This window comes from Podarcis filfolensis, assembly GCF_964270895.1.
Source record: "Podarcis filfolensis genome assembly, chromosome: 8".
Lineage (NCBI taxonomy): Eukaryota > Metazoa > Chordata > Lepidosauria > Squamata > Lacertidae > Podarcis > Podarcis filfolensis.
The window spans coordinates 62,274,080-62,293,098 of NC_139611.1; the positions used below are offsets into that span (position 1 = coordinate 62,274,080).

General features: G+C 43.5%; 1 protein-coding gene and 1 long non-coding RNA gene across 6 annotated transcripts in view; both read right to left on the bottom strand.

Annotated features, from left to right (window-relative positions):
• Positions 1 to 14,779, bottom strand: part of LOC310767995 — a 135,422-nt gene extending 120,643 nt beyond the window's left edge. Inside the window, exon 1 of the long non-coding RNA XR_014551153.1 lies at positions 14,593 to 14,779. This is a non-coding gene — a long non-coding RNA (uncharacterized lncRNA). The remainder of the gene's footprint in view (positions 1 to 14,592) is intronic.
• Positions 1,011 to 13,113, bottom strand: CNR2 (cannabinoid receptor 2). 5 transcript variants are annotated; one of them, XM_083625572.1, is made up of 3 exons: positions 12,500 to 13,113; positions 7,100 to 7,179; positions 1,011 to 2,948 (listed from the first exon to the last, which is right to left on the bottom strand). In XM_083625572.1, the coding sequence occupies exon 3, from the start codon at positions 2,874 to 2,876 to the stop codon at positions 1,836 to 1,838; it is 1,041 nt and encodes a 346-aa protein (XP_083481698.1). In that variant the 5' UTR covers positions 2,877 to 2,948; positions 7,100 to 7,179; positions 12,500 to 13,113; the 3' UTR covers positions 1,011 to 1,835. The 5 variants fall into 5 exon arrangements, with proteins under 5 accessions (XP_083481698.1, XP_083481696.1, XP_083481695.1 ...); XM_083625570.1 differs by lacking the exon at positions 12,500 to 13,113 and adding an exon at positions 10,588 to 12,313 and having other exon boundaries at positions 7,100 to 7,387; XM_083625569.1 differs by lacking the exon at positions 12,500 to 13,113 and adding an exon at positions 9,913 to 10,138 and having other exon boundaries at positions 7,100 to 7,387.
• Positions 14,780 to 19,019: the final 4,240 nt, after the last annotated feature.

Sequence of the window (19,019 nt, forward strand, 5' to 3'; positions counted from 1 at the left end):
TTCCTTCTCACACAGTTAGCATGAAGCCTGGTTTTTTTTGGGGGGGGGGAACTGATTTACTGCTTAACTTTGCTTACCCCTGGGCTGACGCTCCACATGACTGGTTCTGCCATGACTGCTTCCTCCTTCAGCCATGACAAGTGTGACATTACTATGAATTCTTGGTTCTGGCAAGTGTCATAGGGCAGTGTGTAAATGCTACTCGTGTTTATTTTAATATAACTACATTTATAACCAACCTTTTCTCCAAGGAACTGTTGTATATGGTTCTCCCCTCCCCCATTTTATCCTCACAAGAACCTTGTGAGGTAGGTTAGCCTTCATAGCTGAGTGAGGATTTGAACTCTGGTCTCCCAGGTCCCAGTTCATCCCTCGATAACCACTGAAGGGTGCAACCTTCACAGGTAATCAGTTTTAACTTGCCTGGCATCTTGTATAAGACACATGGAGACACATGGAGCTGAATGAGAGGATAGAGATTGTAGGGGTCAAAATGGGCTGGACTACTGCAGGTTGGTCACATTTTTGTGTCTTTCTGGATATCAAATATTCACAACCAGCCCATGTACACATGATTGCCAATTGAACAGGGGGGACTAACCTGACTGTTCATTTATTTTGCTTTTGGACTTGTTTTCAGAAAGGTTCTTTAAAAAGGTTTTTTAAAAAACTTTTTAAAACTAAAGCAGTTTTTTTAAAGCTGTATGTGCAAAGCAGCAGCTTTCTTTTCTCCGTCACCTTAAGTCTCACCTTAAGCCATGCGGCACCAACATGATGCCCCAGGGAGCAAAGGTGCCCATTAGGTCTTCCCCTGACACCCATTAAGCCTCAACTCTGCACACACACTCCCTGCCCACCTTGGTCATTTGTTGATGAGAAGGGTTATCTCTTTCTATCCTTCATCTGGAAATCTGGAAGCAGGAGTTAATATGTGTTCTTTTAAGTATAGGAATCAAGAAGTAAGATGGTTTAGATTCTGTACTAAAAATAACAGAAAAGTCTACAGCCAGCACAACATAATTTTCTTTTGTTTTGCACATTGTAGTTCGTTCCAGCTGTTGCTTGTTGTGGATGAAGAGGGACAGGAAACTATTCAAGGTGAGGCTCTGCCCACAACCACTGGAAATTGCATGTAGACCTCTCTCTGGATTCAGACATGCCTGCACAAATTTATCACATACTGCCAAGCATAATTTTTTTTCAATCATAAGAACTAGATACCTTTTATTAATTAAATAAAGCTACACAAAATGAAAGCAGAGATTCTTAGGAAGCCAATTTTTGCACACGGTATTTCTTTATTTGTGTATTAGCCTCCCAAACTCTCTTCAGCTAAGGTCAGCTCCCAAAGTGTTACATTCTGCCTTTATTCTGCTCTGCCACATAAATATGACATCTGAGTAGCCCTGATTGTGTCCAATCCTGGCCCACAATAATTGGAGTTTGTGTTTGCACAGTGTAGAGAAGTGCTCCCACTTTACTTTTTATTAAATAACAAATAAACTCTCCAAATGCCACCCTGTTGTTGCAAATGGTCAGACCTGATAGTCTGTTCCAGAGGTGGACCACTTTAATGGCCCTGGTTTCATACTGTCCTTGACATCCATTGCTGGTGATTTGATGGTTTGTATGGAGTTGTTCCTGTTGATCTATAAACTGGGAAATCATTGCAACCGAAAAACTGCTACCATACTCAAAGGGCAAGTCGAACTCATGTAGAAAATAAGCTCTAGAGTCCCATCAAACAAAGTATAAAACATCAGTTTCTATGTATAAGTTTTGACGCCATTTGGAGTGCAGACCTTCATCAGTTCTGCCCCTGTTCCGGCGACAAATTAATCGCAAATGGTTTCGATTGGGCAGGACTTCTGAGTGCTCTCCACTTCTGGGTTGCTCTCAGATACACCCAGCAGTCTTCCAAAACAGGAGCAGACTCTCTTCAGGGAGGAGCACAACTCCCTACTCCTTAGGGCATAGATAGCGGGGTTCACCATAGAGTTCACCAGACAGAGAGTGCTGCAGAAGGCAAACGCTCGCTTCACGGAGTCGTCTAGTTCGGCAAAGATGCTGTAAGTCATGAGAGCCAAGGCTGGTGACCAGCACATCACAAGAACCACCAGGACAATCACTAAGGTCTTGGCAAGTGTGACATCTAGTCTCACCTTTGTGTTCTGCTGGCCTGTTTGAATGTAGTACTTTTCCATGTACACCACATGCTTGCGGGCCTTCCAAAGAACATTCATGTAGGCATAGACAATAAATGCCAGAAGGATGGCCACCAAGACAATCCAGCTTGAGAGATATTTGTTGTCGACGAAAGGAAACAGCTCGGAGCAGGGGGAGCTGAGGTGGCAGCAGTTCCATCCCAGCAACGGCAGGAAAGCAATTAGCATGATGATGACCCACAGCATCACCAGGGCCACCACAGCTCTTCTGCTCGTGACAAGGACTTTGTATTCTGTCGGCCTGAGGATACAGATGTAGCGGTCAAAGGCCATCAGCAGCAGGCTGCCGAGGGAGGCTGTGAAAGACGTGTTGACCCCTCCAAGTTTTAGCAAGAAGATGTCCTTTGATGAATCAATCTTATTGAAAACATGGAAGTTGACAAAGCTACAGACAAATATCATGCTGGCTAGCGTGTCTGCCAAGGCCAGGCTGCTAATGAAGAGGTAGGAAGGCTTGTTCCGGATCTTGGGGGAAGAAAATATGAGGTATAGCACCAAACAGTTCTCCAAGATACAAAGGCTCCCAACGCTGTAACAGAGCACGGCAATGACAGTCTGAGCTGAATTGTCAAGTACCATGTAGCATTCCATGGGCGTTGCACTGGAGCCGCATTGAGAGGTGCCGGCCGTGGTGTTCTTGCACTTCTCCATGCCGGTGAACTCAAGAGTGAGCAAGCTTTCTTCAAAAAGGTGTTGTCTTCTTTTGCAGTATTTATGGTGCAACTGCAAGAGAGTTGGAAATGAGAGAACTTAAATATATAATAATGTACAAATGCCATCAATCTGTTCTGCTCAACTCCACCCTGTATTTACTAAGTTCTATCTACAAACCCCCACCCCCACCCTGCCCTTTTTAGCTGCATAGTTTCCTTGGTTGATTCCTTCCTTCCTTGTTTTACTATATACTGCATTTTATTTCTTTTTCTTCTTTTTTTTTAAACGCAAAACCGCATTTTAAAGAATTGCACAAAAGTACTCAGTCACATTTGTGTCTTCTGTTAGGCCTCACAGCAAAAAAGGAGAAATGTATCTCAAAGATGCTGGAGAGGATGGCTATTTTATTATTCAATTAGCCCAGCATGTTTTGGCTCAAAGGCTTCTTTGTTTCCTTTCAAGTTGTCATCTGGCTGTCTTGGGAGACAATGGAGGAGTGCGCCTTTGAGGGTGAAGTCAAACTGTTGGAGAGTTATAGTGTCTGCTGAAACTGATACAGGAGAGACATATTTTGTTGCAGCTGGGGCAAATGAAGGCATTTGGTTGTGCTGCTGCAGATGCACCATGGCATTTCTTCTCTCTGCAGTCCTCCCAGTGGTCATTTCTCCTCTGGTCACTACTGTGGTCTGTCTCCAGGCACTGTGGTCATCTGCGAGGGATTCCCACATGGCGGGGCTGATGCTGCCAGCCTTTAAGTTTGACAAACCGCTCAAAAGTCATCCTGAGGCACTTTTGTCCTGCAAGATCTTTGAAATGGAGAATTTTAAGCAGTTTGTAAAGAAACTAGGAGCACTTTCAAAAGGTACCTGAGCCAAAATGCAAAGAGCTAATTAAATGATAAAATAATAATCCTATCCAGCACCTTTGCAGTACATTTCTCCCTTTTCTTTACATCATTGGATGCTTCCTGGGATTTGTATGTTAATGATTTTTTTTGAACAATTATGTAACTAGTTTTTAATGGATTTGTTGTATTTTACGGTAAATAAACATTCTACACCATGGGTAGGCAAACTAAGGCCTGGGGACCAGATCCAGCCCAATCACCTTCTAAATCTAAAACTTTTGCATGAGTAGAATGTGTTCTTTTATTTAAAATACATCTCTGGGTTATTTGTGAGGCATGCCTGGTGTTTTTACATGAGTAGAAGGTGTGCTTTTGTTATTTGTGGGGCATAGGAATTCGTTCATTCCCTCCAATATAGTCCGGCCCCCCACAAGGTCTGAGGGACAGTGGACTGGCCTCCTGCTGAAAAAGTTTGCTGTCCCCTGCTACACCATCATGTAAATTGCTTAGAGGTCTTTTGCTCTAGTAAGTGGTATATACATTTTGTTAAAAGAAAAAGGCAGAATGAATGTTCAGTAACAAGGTTGTCTGGAAGTGTCCCACTCCTCCACAATGGAGTAACAGCACAGGTGTAGCACTGTAGCCTTTTAAGAACATGAGGGGAAGCAAAGCCTCTTCATCTTTTCATGCACTATACTGGTGCATCTACACTGTTTTCAAAAGATTAAAAACAAGACATACATTTCATTTATATGTTTCTTTGCCTGTACATGCATGGTTATGCAAAACAGCAAGTTATTTATTGAGGCTGAGTGCATGCACATGACATTATGTAGTGAACTGTTTGCGCATTTAAAGCTAGCAGCGTGCGACATGCTCTGTACTCCTGTGTATAAAGCAGCTAATGGGAAAACCAAAACAATGATATAATAGAAGCAGAAGTGCTAAAAGGCGTTTTCTTTCTGAAGAGGAAGTTGTTTCCATCATGTTTCCTGTTTTCACAAGCATACTTCTTTAACTAGAATACCCTTAGAAACCCTTTTGGGGGGGAATCTAGCAAAGAGAAGTTAGGCAGCCTTTGATGCTACTAATAGCGCTAAATTAAATGAGCTTTGAAGCCTTATTCCAAGCCCTGGGTTAGGGTCCGCAAGTACATGACATTCCCTATAACCTCTTGCCTCCAGAGCTTTCTTACAGCACCACATCTGCTTTCGCTAGCTCCTGTTTTCTAATGTTTGCTTCTGCCAAGCACACAGCATTCTGGATAGATTCTTGTCTGTGCTTTGGATTTTTGTAAACCTGGGCTACCTGGCATAACTCCTTGAAACATCTAGTCATGACAGCTAAAGGAAACCTCCACACTCAAAGGCAACATAGCTAGGGAAGGAAGTCTCTGTCTATTTTTGTTTCCACAGCTTCTCATTTCTGCAATCTTATATTCAGTTCTCCACATTCTTGTAGCAATATGTGATTTTTTAAAAAAAAAAGTCTTCAAGAAAAATATTCAGCATTTTAATGTAAATCTCTCCTAATAACACCTTTTTCCATGTAGTTGTGACAAATTTACACCCTTTTGGTGAGCAATTTCTCCTAATATAATGTATTTTGGTAAGTTATTTTCACTAACACATTCATTTCTATGCACACTTTCCCTTAACATACTCTCTTTTTAAAACATTGGTTGGAGAAGTGCATCGCAAAATTCAGGTAAGTGTGAATTTCAAATGATGGCTGTATTTTGGTTCTCATATTGTTTTGGAAAGTGTGAATTTGATAGATTCAGCTTCAAATGTGAACTGAATTGAATTCCTCTTCCATCCCTAAGTATAGGTACAGTTCCTGGCTCTTAGAGGCAAACAACAGGATATGGCTATCCCCTGCTTCTGAGCTTCTTGGGAGTCTCTTGCTAGCCACTTTTAAAGAGAAAACATTGAGACCAAAGCTCCATCTTAGCACATCAACATCCATTCACCTTCTTTCTAATTAGGAGAGAGGACCTTGCATAGGATAGAATCACACTTTGCAAAAAACTGTGTGGCTGCAGCTGAAACCCCATGTTCTGACATTGTGTTGTTCATTGTCCTTCCTCCAAGAATTTGAAGTGAAATGCAAAAGTGATAGAAGAAAGGGGAGTAAGGCTGCATTCACAATATACATTTAAAGCACATTTAAAGGACATCCCCACCACCACAAAGAACTCTGGACGCTGTAATTCACCCCTCATATAGTTACAATTCCCAGCAGCCCTTAACATAACAAGCTACAAAGCCCAGAATTCTTTGAGGGAATTAATGTACTTCAAATGTGCTTTAAAGGTGCCATGTGTACACAGCCTTCTATATTACAGAAGATAAGAATTAGATAAAGGCCAGACATTTTCAGCATTTCTGCTAATGAGCTGTTCCACTCTTTACAATCCCACCCAATGAGAGATAACATTAGCGAGCATTTAAAAAACAGTGGGCTGCTTCAGGAATAACGCCCAGCTATGTTTTAGTATTAAATAAACAAGCCTGCCTGAGCCTCAAAACATGTATGCTCCTTACCTCACAATCTCTCCTCCTGCATGCTCAGTAGATCAGAAGCATTTTAAACTAACCAGAGTTCCCTATTATGTCCAAACTCTGGATTGTGTGCACTCTGGTTAGTGAACAAACCAGGATCACAAACCATGGTTTGCTCCTGCTTTGTTTGAGCTATCTGTAGTTTGAACCAGGGATGGAGAATCTGTGGCTTTCCAAATGTTGTTGGATTCAAACTTCCATCAGCCCCAGCCAACATTGCCAATAGTCAGGGATGACAGGAGATGTAGTTAAGGAAAGCAACATCTGGCGGGTCAATTTAGCCACTCCTGATTTAAGGTAATCCCTATTCCATGGATTCTGACAGAGAACTGTCATTAATTTAAAATCGAAAGCAGGATTTTTTGTTCTCTTACTCCAGTACATTCTCAGTGTTCTTCCTTGGAGCACACCTGAAGCTTGAACAGGCTTGTTCATATAAAGCTAAACCACAACTTAGTGTAACATTCAAAAAAGGCCTTAAATACTTATTGAGATCCCTGAAATTTTCTCTCAATTTCATCTCACTCTCCTGCAATGAATTACTGCACATTTATTGACTAGAGAACTTGGATTATTTAGAAAGGCTCTCAAAAGCAGCACACTGTACTCTGCAGCTTCCCAGATAAATGTGCAATTATCAAATGCAATTTTCTTCATAAGGTTTTAATGTTGGTTTTACAGTATTCAAACACTTTTCATGTAAAAAAAAATCATCAAAAGAGCTTTTTACTCCTTGCTTCCAACTACAAATTTCAAATGCAGGATTGTCATAATCACTGCTGTAAAATGAAATTTTGGGAAGGACCTACCTGGCTGACTTCTTGCGATTTCCTCACCTGATCTGAAAGAGTTGCACAATATCAGCCCGAATGTTGATCTCCGCGAGAGTCTGTGGGAAGAGCAGATGTCTGGAGAGCTAAAACCACAAAGTAACAGCCTTTGCAAGAGAAGAACCACAGAAACTTGCAAAAGTTGAATCATGGCATGTCGGAGAGTAGGGGGATGTGGTGGAAAAAAGAAGACCATGTGAGATTCAGCGCTGGCTTGATCTGTGCTGGGACTTTCCAGGAGTCTGTGCCTGGCTTTCTCTGTGCGACCTTTGAAATGGAAGGAAAGCAGGCAGGCATCAGCTCTGACAGGAGAGCAGGTGGCAGGAGCGGAACAGCTCTCCAAAGGCTGCCACCGCAAAGGGCTTGTGGGGCAGAGATCTCTGTGTTAACAGTTGCCACCACCAGAAAATGTAAGCAATATTGTAAAAAGAGCTCAAAGTTGTATGTAAAGAGCACTATTGTTTGTGACACTCACACTAATTTCATTTGTCCCACTGTTGTCTCTCTTCTCAAGGAGGTTTTGGAGCCTGCATCAGCTCCAGAATTTGGGGAGCCCTTGGGCAAGATGGTCTCAGAGAACCCTCCTCTTGGGTTGTCCCCCTTGCTACCCTCTTCCTCTGGACCCAGTACGCACCACTGCCCAACAGAGAACGCAAGGGAAATGGAGGCTGTTACTCTTTCTCCCTGATCTTCTTGCACACTTTAGAAAGGACAGGTGACTGAAGAGGAGGAGGAGCAGGGTCGGGGGGGGGGCAGCTGGGGTGTTGGGGCATCACCAGGCACCTGACACTAGCCCTCTTTGAAACCCTGCAAAAACCTGTTGTTCCCTAATGAGGAGCAGGACAGAAAAGCAAACAAACAGATAGGAACTTTAGAGGCAACAACAGTGATTCTGCCAGTAAGGGACATTTGAGCATATTTCTTATAAATGCCAATCTCGTGAAGATAGCTGTCTGGAAATTTGGGCTATGTTCACAGTCCTATTTACTGTGCACTTAGTGACTTTCCAGTGATTGGTCTTTAATCCATGTTCATACAAAGTTATTTGGGTATGTTCATATGACTGCTTACTCTGCATCCACTGCACTCCCACTGCTAATTTCTGAAGCCACATTGACACAACATTAGCCACAATCCATATTGATCCTGCAGTTTTACAAATACTACCATCACCAGCAAAGCTTCCTGGCTGACAGGAATGCATCAAACTGCAGTATTTGTCAAACTACAGGATCAATATACATTTCCAACCACTGCTTAAAACCTCCAATGAAACAGAGTACTATACACCACTTTCCCGCTGCACCGTGTCAAGGAGAAACTTATCGCTCCCTTGCCTCCAGGGGTGGCTGGTGCCCATTGGGAATGGTGCAGCAGAAGGCAAGAAGACCAATAGCAGATGGAGTCAGTGCCAATGAGAGGAGCCAATTAATTCTAATTTGCCCCCATCCTCTCCTCTGCTGAGATCTACAAAGGCAACACTTGGGCTATGTGCACACCATACATTTAAAGCACAACCCCCCCAAAGGAATCTTGGGAACTGTAGTTCCCCTCACAGAGCTACAATTCGCCAAACTGTTAACAAACTACAGTTGCCAGGAAGCTTTCTTTTGGGGGTGATTTAAGTGTATGGTGTATACCCAGCCTGAGAGGAGGAGGAAGCTGGTAGGCAATGCTGTCCCCTGGACTGGATGTAAGAAGATGGGCAGGTACAGGTGAAATGAGATGGGCATTCTCTCTATGGTTTGGGCTGTGAGATGCACACCTGAGGATGCTGTCATTAAGCAATGCACTCACAGATACGAATTGGCTGTTTCCCACATATCTTTTAATGTTTAACAGACTATTGTATTTTAATATTTTGTTGGAAGCTGCCCAGAGTGGCTGGGGAAACCCAGCCAGATGGGCGGGGTATAAATAAATTATTATTATTATTATTATTATTATTATTATTATTATTATTATTATTATTGATTGGGCCACGCACCCATTTTCCTTAAGTCAAATCTTAGAAGGTGAGATTGGTGGCATGCTTGTGGTAGGTCTGTGCCACTTGGGGGAAAAATCTAGAGGCTGACAGGGGCCCTCTGGTGATGAGGCAAAAGCACACCTAAAACCCTGTCAATGTTTTTCACTGGGGAAAAACAGGAACAGAGGAATCCAGGAACTGGAGCGTCGTGGGAAAAGAACAAGACTGGTTATAAAAATGACAGGTTTACGGTCTCAGCTGTATTAAGAAGAAGGATTGCTTCTTAGCTGAAGAGAACATGGCTCTTATCTTGTGCCTTTTTGGAGTGGAGAAGAGAGGAAAAGTCAGCAAGTGCAGCTGTGTTTGCACACAGAGCAGAAAGAGGTAACAGCAACATATTGTGAGAGAATCCAGAAAGATTTGCAGCAATGTACAGTGGTACCTCAGGTTACAAACACCTGAGGTTACAAACACTTTGGATTATAGACTCCGCTAACCCAGAATTCGTACCTTGGGTTAACTTTACCTCAGGATGAGAACAGAAATCGCGCAGCAGCAGCAGGAGGCCCCATTAGCTAAAGTGGTACCTCAGGCTAAGAACGGTTTCAGGTTAAGAATGGACCTCCGGAACGAATTAAGTTCGTAACCAGAGGTACCACTGTATTGCGAGAGAATTCAGTGCTCCTTTTTTCCTTCTGTGAGTTCTCTGAGCTGATTTCTAAGGGGGCAACAAAAGTTTCATCCCAGTCTTTCATTATATCTGATCTAAGTTTTAAAGGAATCTCCATCACAAAAACAGCATCTATTACCAGTACTTTGCCACCTTTTCTCGATTTTTGCGCTGTGTTTGAACAAATCTCAGAGTTGGAAGGACCAGTGCTTTCCCAACTGCCACAAATGGCGAGTGCTGAGGGGGAGGGCTGTAACTGCCATTGACGGCTGTTGCTGTGAAGCCATCTGAATTGAGACACGGGACTGTGCTCTACAGTACAAGTTGCCTTCTCTGCTCCTCTTTTCGCTGATCTCTTTGAAATCCTTCCCATTTAGAGGGCAGCCATTTTCTTTATGTTAAAAAAGGTAAAGGGACCCTTGACCATTAGGTCCAGTCTTGACCGACTCTGTTACAACTGCGTTAAAAGTGGCTTAAGCCATTTGCTTTCTCCTGTGGCAAGCAATCTCTGAAGAGATCTTGACGTCTTCATTTACCCCCTTCTAACCGCAGTAAATCTCTTTACAAAATAAATCAACCGCACCCGTTTTTGTTCTAATTATGAGTGCTGTAACATGTCCAGATAGAATTCACTATTTTGATAAGTGTTTTTTAATATTTAGAGTTATCTAATGTAAACATCTGTGAGTGCTGGGGTTGGGGAGAGAAAAGCTATTCCGCCATCTTGTGGTGATGACGTCATCCGCCTAAGCATCCTCTTGCAAAACTGCCTGCCTGTGCTTAAGGTTTTCTTGGGGCTTTGCAAAATCTGTTGGGCAGTCTAGGCACCTGTCAGCCAGGAAGCCTTGCTGGTGATGGTGGCCATTACTTGAGTCTCCTTAAAAACAAAGCAAAACAAAACATCTGATGAGTCTTGGTCCTGTCCACCCCCCCCCCTAGAACGGCAGAGCTTCAAGATGCAGTTGATATTGGGCCAGGCGGATCAGTGGTCTGACAGAACAAGGCAGCTCCCCTGCATTTCCCCAGCTGCCACTCTTTTGCCTTTACTCTCAGTTCAGGAAGTGAGAGTGATCCATCTCCTCAGTAATGCAGCAAATTCACCTCAGCCAGGCGGCAGGAGGGGGGCAGGGGGGCACTGAAGGTATAAATGACTATCAGACTTTGAAAAAGTGCTATCATTGGATCAAGTTCAATGTGTAAATAATTGCTACTATTTTGACTTTTATTGTGTTATCTTCCTTAGTGGGTTGTGGAAAACACTATTATGAATAATGCTTTTTATAGGGTAGGATAGTATGCACTGAGATGAGTTTATGGAACCAAGGGATCAGTAGCCTGGTAAAGTTTGGGATCTACTGACCTAGGGGGTTAAAACTTGCTGGGTCAGCCAGGCTAGCCATTCCAAGTCCTGAGCAGGCCTTGTCCAGTAAGGAAGGCAGAGAGCTTAAAAGCTCTTTCCACAAACCAGGGAAACCCAGCACAAAATCATTTTTAAATTCTCTGCCTTCTTTACCAGGCAAGGCACTCAGCATGTGTGCTCAGTGATTCTCTTATGAGATCTTGCAGGGCTGTCTGAGTTCTCGAGAGATCTCACATAAGCACCCCTAGGCCGGCAAGGCTCTGGAAGGGTGATGCTCACACGGGCACAGTTTGAGTATATGCATTTTTAGATATACGTGCCATCCCTGGAACATAACCGCCACACAATCTAAGCTGCTGAAGAAGACCTCTGAGGTGTACTCAATGAAACCACTGTGCAAGTTCATCCAGTAGATGTACCCTGGCAGAGAGTCTCAGGTGAAGCGCTTCCACAAGCTGCTCAACAAGCTACTCAAGAGTGATTTTGGATGATTGCTGGACAAGCGCAAGACTCTCCTGTGATACTATGATCAGCTGTATTCCACAAAGCCAAGATTTCCATTTTCTGAAAACCAGAACTGCAGAACCTTTACCTGGAAAGATTCTTTTGACAAGAGGTCTCTCTTCGTAGGATCTGTCCAACTTGCTTTAGCAAGTCTAAGCTGTGGGAAGACTCATGTGTTGTTCAGCCGTGGAGCATTGATTAGCATCACTAATAAAGTATCTTCAAAGAAGCCCTGCTTGTTATAACTAAGGGAAACTTGCCACAAGCACATTAAAACTGTAGTTCCAGTTCATGTTTATTATAATTTATATATCCCACTCTACCATGGGGGCTTTCAGCCTGGTTTCAAACTCTCCAACATTCCTCAGATGAAAATAGGAACACTTCTCACTCCCCCACAACCGACCCTCATCGATCAATGGGGCTTACTCCCAGGTAAGCGCATATAGAATTACAACTGCAGTTTCTTTTTTTAAGAAAGTAAATACAGTCTGTCTGCCTACAGTTCCCTACCATCATCATCATCATGATCATCACACTCACATGTTAAACACTGCTCAGCTAATTGCTGATCATCTCTCTATGCAGCACATTTTAAGTGTAAGCCAAATAATTCAAAGAAACAGGCAAATGATTTATGCAATGCTGTTGATGCACATGGCACTTTCCAAAAAGACAAGGCCATGCCCCAAGGAGATTCCAATCTACATTTCAGATAGGGAAGGCAGCAGAAGGAACGGAGGGAGGGAGGGAGAACCAAGGCAGTCAATGAGGCAACAGGGACACATCTCCACAAATGCCGTTACATGTACTTAGGCTTCTATAAATGAATAAACATAAATTAGAGTCAGTAAACACTTTCATCTTACCAAGTACCTTTTCTCCCAAGAAAGCTGGACCCTTTGTATAGCAGATCAAAGCTCCAGGTGGCTTTATAGATGGGATGCCCCGGTCTGGATGCTTTCTGAGGTCCTCTCCATTCCACCGCCTGGGTTCCTTATGTTGCCCTCCTTCAGCAACTGGGCACTGCACACCCTATGCCTCTTGTACTCATTGGCTCTGCCAGGGCATCCATTCCTGACTGCGTGGTAACTGGACAAGGTTCACCCTCCTCTCCTAAGTGGAAATGCTCTGTTGTGCATCTCTTCTTGGAACAAGCATTGGGGGAAAAACCCTCCTTTCTGTTTAATCAGCACTCCAGTCAACCTCAGTTGTAGATCACCTTCCAGAGTTAGATTTTCCTCCGAGCTACAAGAAGTGTTTTAAGTTGCAAGCCAGAGCAGGGAAGTATTTATTATTTCTCCATCTCTTGACTTCTGCAGGAGTCTGTCAGCCAAAGAATGCGCTCAGTCTCCTGTGGCTTTGCTATGCATCACCTTTCCTAAGAGCTCAGTGGTGTGGTTAAACTCTTGTGGTGTTTCTGTGTAGGTAGGAAGGCAGGCAGGGAGATTGCTGCATTTGGAAGACTTCATAAGCCCCTGATCAGCATTATCTAACCGTTGTATAGGAATTGATTAAACTACCTATTACCATTTTCATTTCTAGTTCCCCACCTGCCTGCAGCAATATGTGTGTGTATATATATATATAAATTATACACACACACACACACACACACACACACACAGTGGTACCTCGGGTTACATACGCTTCAGGTTACATACGCTTCAGGTTACAGACTCCGCTAACCCAGAAATAGTACCTCAGGTTAAGAACTTTGCTTCAGGATGGGAACAGAAATCGTGCTCCAGCGGTGCGGCAGCAGCAGGAGGCCCCATTAGCTAAAATGGTGCTTCAGGTTAAGAACAGTTTCAGGTTAAGTACGGACCTCCGGAACGAATTAAGTACTTAACCTGAGGTACCACTGTATATATAACCTCCTCACAAAAACATTGTGAGCATTCTAGAGCTTGTCTGCACCTAAGTTTAATGTGTATTCAAATTGGTTTAGGTTCCCATTTAAGCCTGTGTACACACATAGCCTATGAATGCACAGGGGCTGTTCCCCCCCCCCCGCAAGAGTCTGCTTTTGTACATGGTGGTTTGCAATTGTACACACCTTTGCACGATAACGTCATCTACTATCTGTGTTGTCTGTATACACGTGGGCCTGTTTACAAACTAGTGTGTAATGGTGTTTACTACCCACCTTCCCTCAATTAGTGTTTTCATACTCTCTCTCTCTCTCTCTCACACACACACACACGGGTGGCTAATTTAGGGTGGCTAATTTAGCTTCCTATTTTGCCTATTTCATCCATAGGCAAGTTAAACATGAGGTTGGGTGTGGGGCACAGTCCTGCAATGTCAGTAGGTCTGTCCCAGTGGGAGGGGGACATGAGAAATCCCACTCAAGTGTACACATGCACAAAAATGGAGTATACATGCAGGAATCTGTGAGCTACGGAACAAGCCCAGTCTATTTTAGTTTTTAAAAGCACAAGATCCAATAGAATCATTACTATAAGCCATGATGGGTAAACGGAGCCTCCATGTTTGGAGGAAGTGTACTTAGGTCAGTGGTGTAGCGTAGGTTGCCAAAGCCTGGGGCCGTGTGGAGGGGATGGGGTGGGAGGGAAACGGACTCCCTACGCATGAGCATTCAACTGTCTAACGGTGTCCGCGTCACCCAAGAGATCACAGCCACAGAGATAAGAAAAGAAGAGTCATTCCATTGTCTAAAGAGATCACTTCCTGGTTCACATGGAGAAGCCACAGCGGCAGAAGCGTGCAGCTGTATGGAGGCAGTACTGGGTGTTGAAACTCTACGCCACTAACACTGTACAGTATGCTTAAAGCAGAACAGCAATGACTGGTTGCTGCTCAATCACCTACGGTTAAAAGGCAAGAGCAAAACAATACAAAATGTTACATCTGATTTGGCCCGTGCCAATTTTTTCCTTTGTATTTTAATTTTTTTGCTTCTCTCATTCAGTTGCTTCTCTCTTATTTAAAATGTACAGTGGTACCTCGGGTTAAGTACTTAATTCGTTCCGGAGGTCCGTTCTTAACCTGAAACTGTTCTTAACCTGAAGCACCACTTTAGCTAATGGGGCCTCCCGCTGCTGCCTCCACAGCACAATTTCTGTTCTCATCCTGAAGCAAAGTTCTTAACCCAAGGTAATATTTCTGGGTTAGTGGAGTCTGTAACCTGAAGTGTATGTAACCTGAAGCGTATGTAACCCAAGATACCACTGTATTTAGCCCAACTCTTTACTGGTGTGCTGTACTGCCACCTGTTGGAGGGGATGTGCCATCACCAGACCATAGTTTACCTGGTATATTATACTGTATACAGTATAGTTGACTATTATACAGTATCTTTAAAGCCCATGTTTCCTCCTTCAAATAATTCTGAGCATTGTTGCTGAGACATGAAACTCTGTGAGGAGTAAATAGCAGTGTCCGGGGAGCGGAGTGGAATGTTCTTTAAAGGTGTAGTGTGTCTGCAGCCTATGAGGCAATACTGCCTATTGCTATGGCCCCAAGAAGAGTCTGAACATATAAGCAGCTGTATTGATCCATAATTAAACACACACACAAAAGAAGCAGGACATAGCACGATACCTAATTTATTAGGTGGCATGACTTCAATCCTATGCTGTTTTCTGCAAGCAAGCTCCAAGGAAATCAGAGTTGCTTACTTCTGACTGCAGGTTCAACATATACAGCATGTTAAGCTTTAACAAAAGATCTTTATGCAGTTGAAATTCTCTCTTTAGTTTTTAATTAGAAATTCAAGCAAGCTTGTAAAGGGGTATTGTCATTTAAACTGCTACCACAAAGCAGGAACCACATCAAAGAAAAAACATATATAGCCTCTGCTTGGTTATTGTCCTCATTCTCTGACTTGGTCTATGCTAAGCTGTCACAAACAAACTCGAAAGCCTCCTTATCACCTCATTCACATGCCAGAGCAAAGACGGTCCATCAATTTCCCTAGCCCTCTAGCAGATAATGCCATTGCTCCTGTCCTCTGGAAAAAATAGAATAACCCTGTAGCTACACACTCCTACACTTCGCTTTGCAATGCTACTATTCTGCTTCCCAGCCACTGGCCAGACCTGGACTAGAAGACTTGGACCCAGAAAGGTCCACAACTGGGAATTATCTTTGGGTTCCTTGTGATTACTGATAGAACTGTTTGTAACCTAAGACAGCCAATGAGAGAGATAGACGGAGTCAGGTGGCCAAGATGGAAGACAAGCCAGTGGAACACAATGTCAGGAGCTGCGGGGATCTGTGCACAGCTTGCCTCCTGTGGTGATCTGGTGAAGTGCAGGTAGCAACTTCTCAGCTCCTTTGGGTGTTGGACAATTCCTCCCATCCAGGCAGACCATTGGATCACTCTGGAAAAGGAGGAGTATAAAGGGCTTCCAGTTCCCACCAAGCCTTGTCTGAACTAGAAGGTCTTCCTGAGCTCTACTGTATTCCTGTAGCCATTTCACTTAAGTAAAGTATTATTATGTGTCTGCACCCCAATCTTTTAGCAGCAAGAGACTCCGGGGGGCAGGGTACTGTGCTTACCCCGGGTTTGGTTTCCAAATGATAAATGGGTTTCAAATAATAATTTCTCCCTTTCCCCCAGATATGTAGGATGCGAGTTCCAGTAACACTCAGAGCATTTAATGGGCCTTATTCCCATAGAGATACGGGTTACATACGCTTCAGGTTACAAACTCCGCTAACCCAGAAATAGTACCTCGGGTTAAGAACTTTGCTTCAGGATGAGAACAGAAATCGTGCTCCGGCGGCACAGCAGCAGCAGGAGGCCCCATAAGCTAAAGTGGTGCTTCAGGTTAAGAACAGTTTCAGGTTAAGAACAGACCTCTGGAACGAATTAAGTACTTAACCCGAGGTACCACTGTATATACTTATATTTGCAGCCTTTAGTGCCATTCCAAATGAGGAAAGAATTCTATGTATGCCTTTACAAAGAGTAATTCAGTGAAGTCCATTTCTGTCACAAGGACAACTAAGCAGGCTAGGACAAACATATATTTTTAAGCCTGGGATGCATAAAAGAAAGAAAGAAAGAAAGAAAGAAAGAAAGAAAGAAAGAAAGAAAGAGAGAGAGAGAAATATAAGGAGAAATAACTAACGCATCAAGCCCCTGACAGAGTATTTAGGCTATAAAGCCAATGAAATATCTTTGGCGCTGGCAGCGAGTGCTGAGTCTCCTGGCTGCTTGTTCAGACTAATAACTCGGTAGCCATAGAATTAAGTAATGGAGGCCATTATCCTACACAGACCCAACAGTAGGCAAAAATAAAAGCAGAGAGAAAGAGAGCAGATGACTAGGGAAGACAGGGTCCAGAAGATTTGTGCCAGTCTGCTTTGCAGCGGCGAGGGAGGTATGTGTGGGAAATACTTATAACACACTTATAGTCACTCTGGGCGCCTTCCAAGTTCCAACACATAAAACACATATAATTAAATAAAAGTTTTTAAAAAACCAAAAAAACTTTACAGGTATTGTTTATTAAAAGAATCTGGAACACAGTTAACATTGGCTTTTCATTCTGAAGTAAAACCTGCACTGCCAACTACTCTGCAGGGTAAAAACACCCCTGATTTGACCTTAAGGTGTGCATCATGGTTTCAAACAAAAAGGTAGATGCCAAGGCAATGTAATAATAATAATAATATATTTATTATTTATACCCTGCCCATCTGGCTGGGTTTCCCCAGCCACTCTGGGCGGCTTCCAATAGAATATTAAAATACAATAATCTATTAAACATTAAAAGCTTCCCTAAACAGGGCTGCCTTCAGATGTCTTCTAAAAGTCTGGTAGTTGTTTTTCTCTTTGACATCTGGTGGGAGGGTGTTCCACAGGGTGGGTGCCACTACCGAGAAGGCCCTCTGCCTGGTTCCCTGTAACTTGGCTTCTCACAGCGAGGGAGCTGCCAGAAGGCCCTCGGCACTGCACCTCAGTGTCCGGGCTGGATGATGGGGGTGGAGATGCTCCTTCAGGTATACAGGACCGAGGCCGTTTAGGGCTTTAAAGGTCAGCACCAACACTTCAAATTGTGCTTGGAAACATACTGTAGGGAGCTGCCTGATCCCAAAGTCGGACCATTGGTCCCTCTATCTCTGTATTGTCTACTGAGGTTCTCCTGGGTTTCAGGCAGGATTCTTTCTCAGCTCTACCTGGAGATTCTGGGGGTTGACTCCGGGACCTTCTGCGTGCAGATTGGATGCTCTGCCAATGAACCGTGGCCCTTCCTCTCCACCACCACCATGCGTGCAAACGCAGGCATTTCCAGTTAATGCTGATATTATTCCTTTCAATACAAATTGGAAGTACGTTAGCATGGAGACATTTGCGGGCATGTCCACAGTGGAGTAAACTGTGGATGCACACCGGTCTGTCTCCCCATTGATACAGAGAAAAGGACCAGGTAGGGCAAACTGGCTATAAGCTCCTCTCCTGCAGCTCATGTGTGTCCTGACAATGACATCATTGTTCCTGCTCTAAAAAGAGGCCCAGAATAGCACTGCCCCTCCACTACATCACTAGGAGCACTCCTGTGTTAGAGGATGAATGTAATACTCCAACATTTTGTTGCAGGTGCTACTGGTAATAATATCATACAGGAACTAGACGACTGGTAATTCTAATTGCACCCCAAAATCTGTCCCCTGAGGCAGGCTGCTGCACCCTGCCTTATGATAGGGCCGGCCTGCCCAGTTCTCCTCCACTATTCCTGCTCTGTGACAGTTTTATGATTCATCCAGTAGTTCTCTGACCGTATACCGCCCCTGAAACTAGATAGGGGCAGCAGCTGTCATCTCTGAGTCACTAAGCTTGGGTAATATATTTAGCCACATTTCCTGCTGGGAATTTTGCCAAGCCAGTTACCTGAGATTGCAACGACTGCACTGGATATTTTCTGTGTGGAAAGCTTCTGCTTTGCCACTGCCTCCCGTGAGAAAGATAGAGCCACCCTATTCTCCCTGGGCTGGGTTTGTCCAAGACTGAACCCAGGGCCTGTTTCAAAATACCATACATGTCTCATTTTCTGTCTTTAGTTTGTTTATTTAATAGCATTTATCAACTGCTTCATAGTTCAAAAGTCTCCAAGTGATCTGTAGTCTATAAAAGCAAATAATGCATCATTAAAACATTAACATGAAAAAACAGCCTAAAACCAATAAAACAGCAATATGAAAGGAAATAAAACAGATATCCAGAGGATTCAAACATGTAAAACAGAGTTCCATCTTATCAGGCAGAGAAAGCCTGGGCAAAACAATAAGTCTTCACAAAAGGTGTGGAGCAACTGATGTTTCTGCTCTTGGGCAAACAACTGCTTTGATTGAGGTGATTTAATCAGGGAAATGGTACCAGAGGAAAGGGTTAAACAACCCTCTCCTTCCAATCAAATCCTGA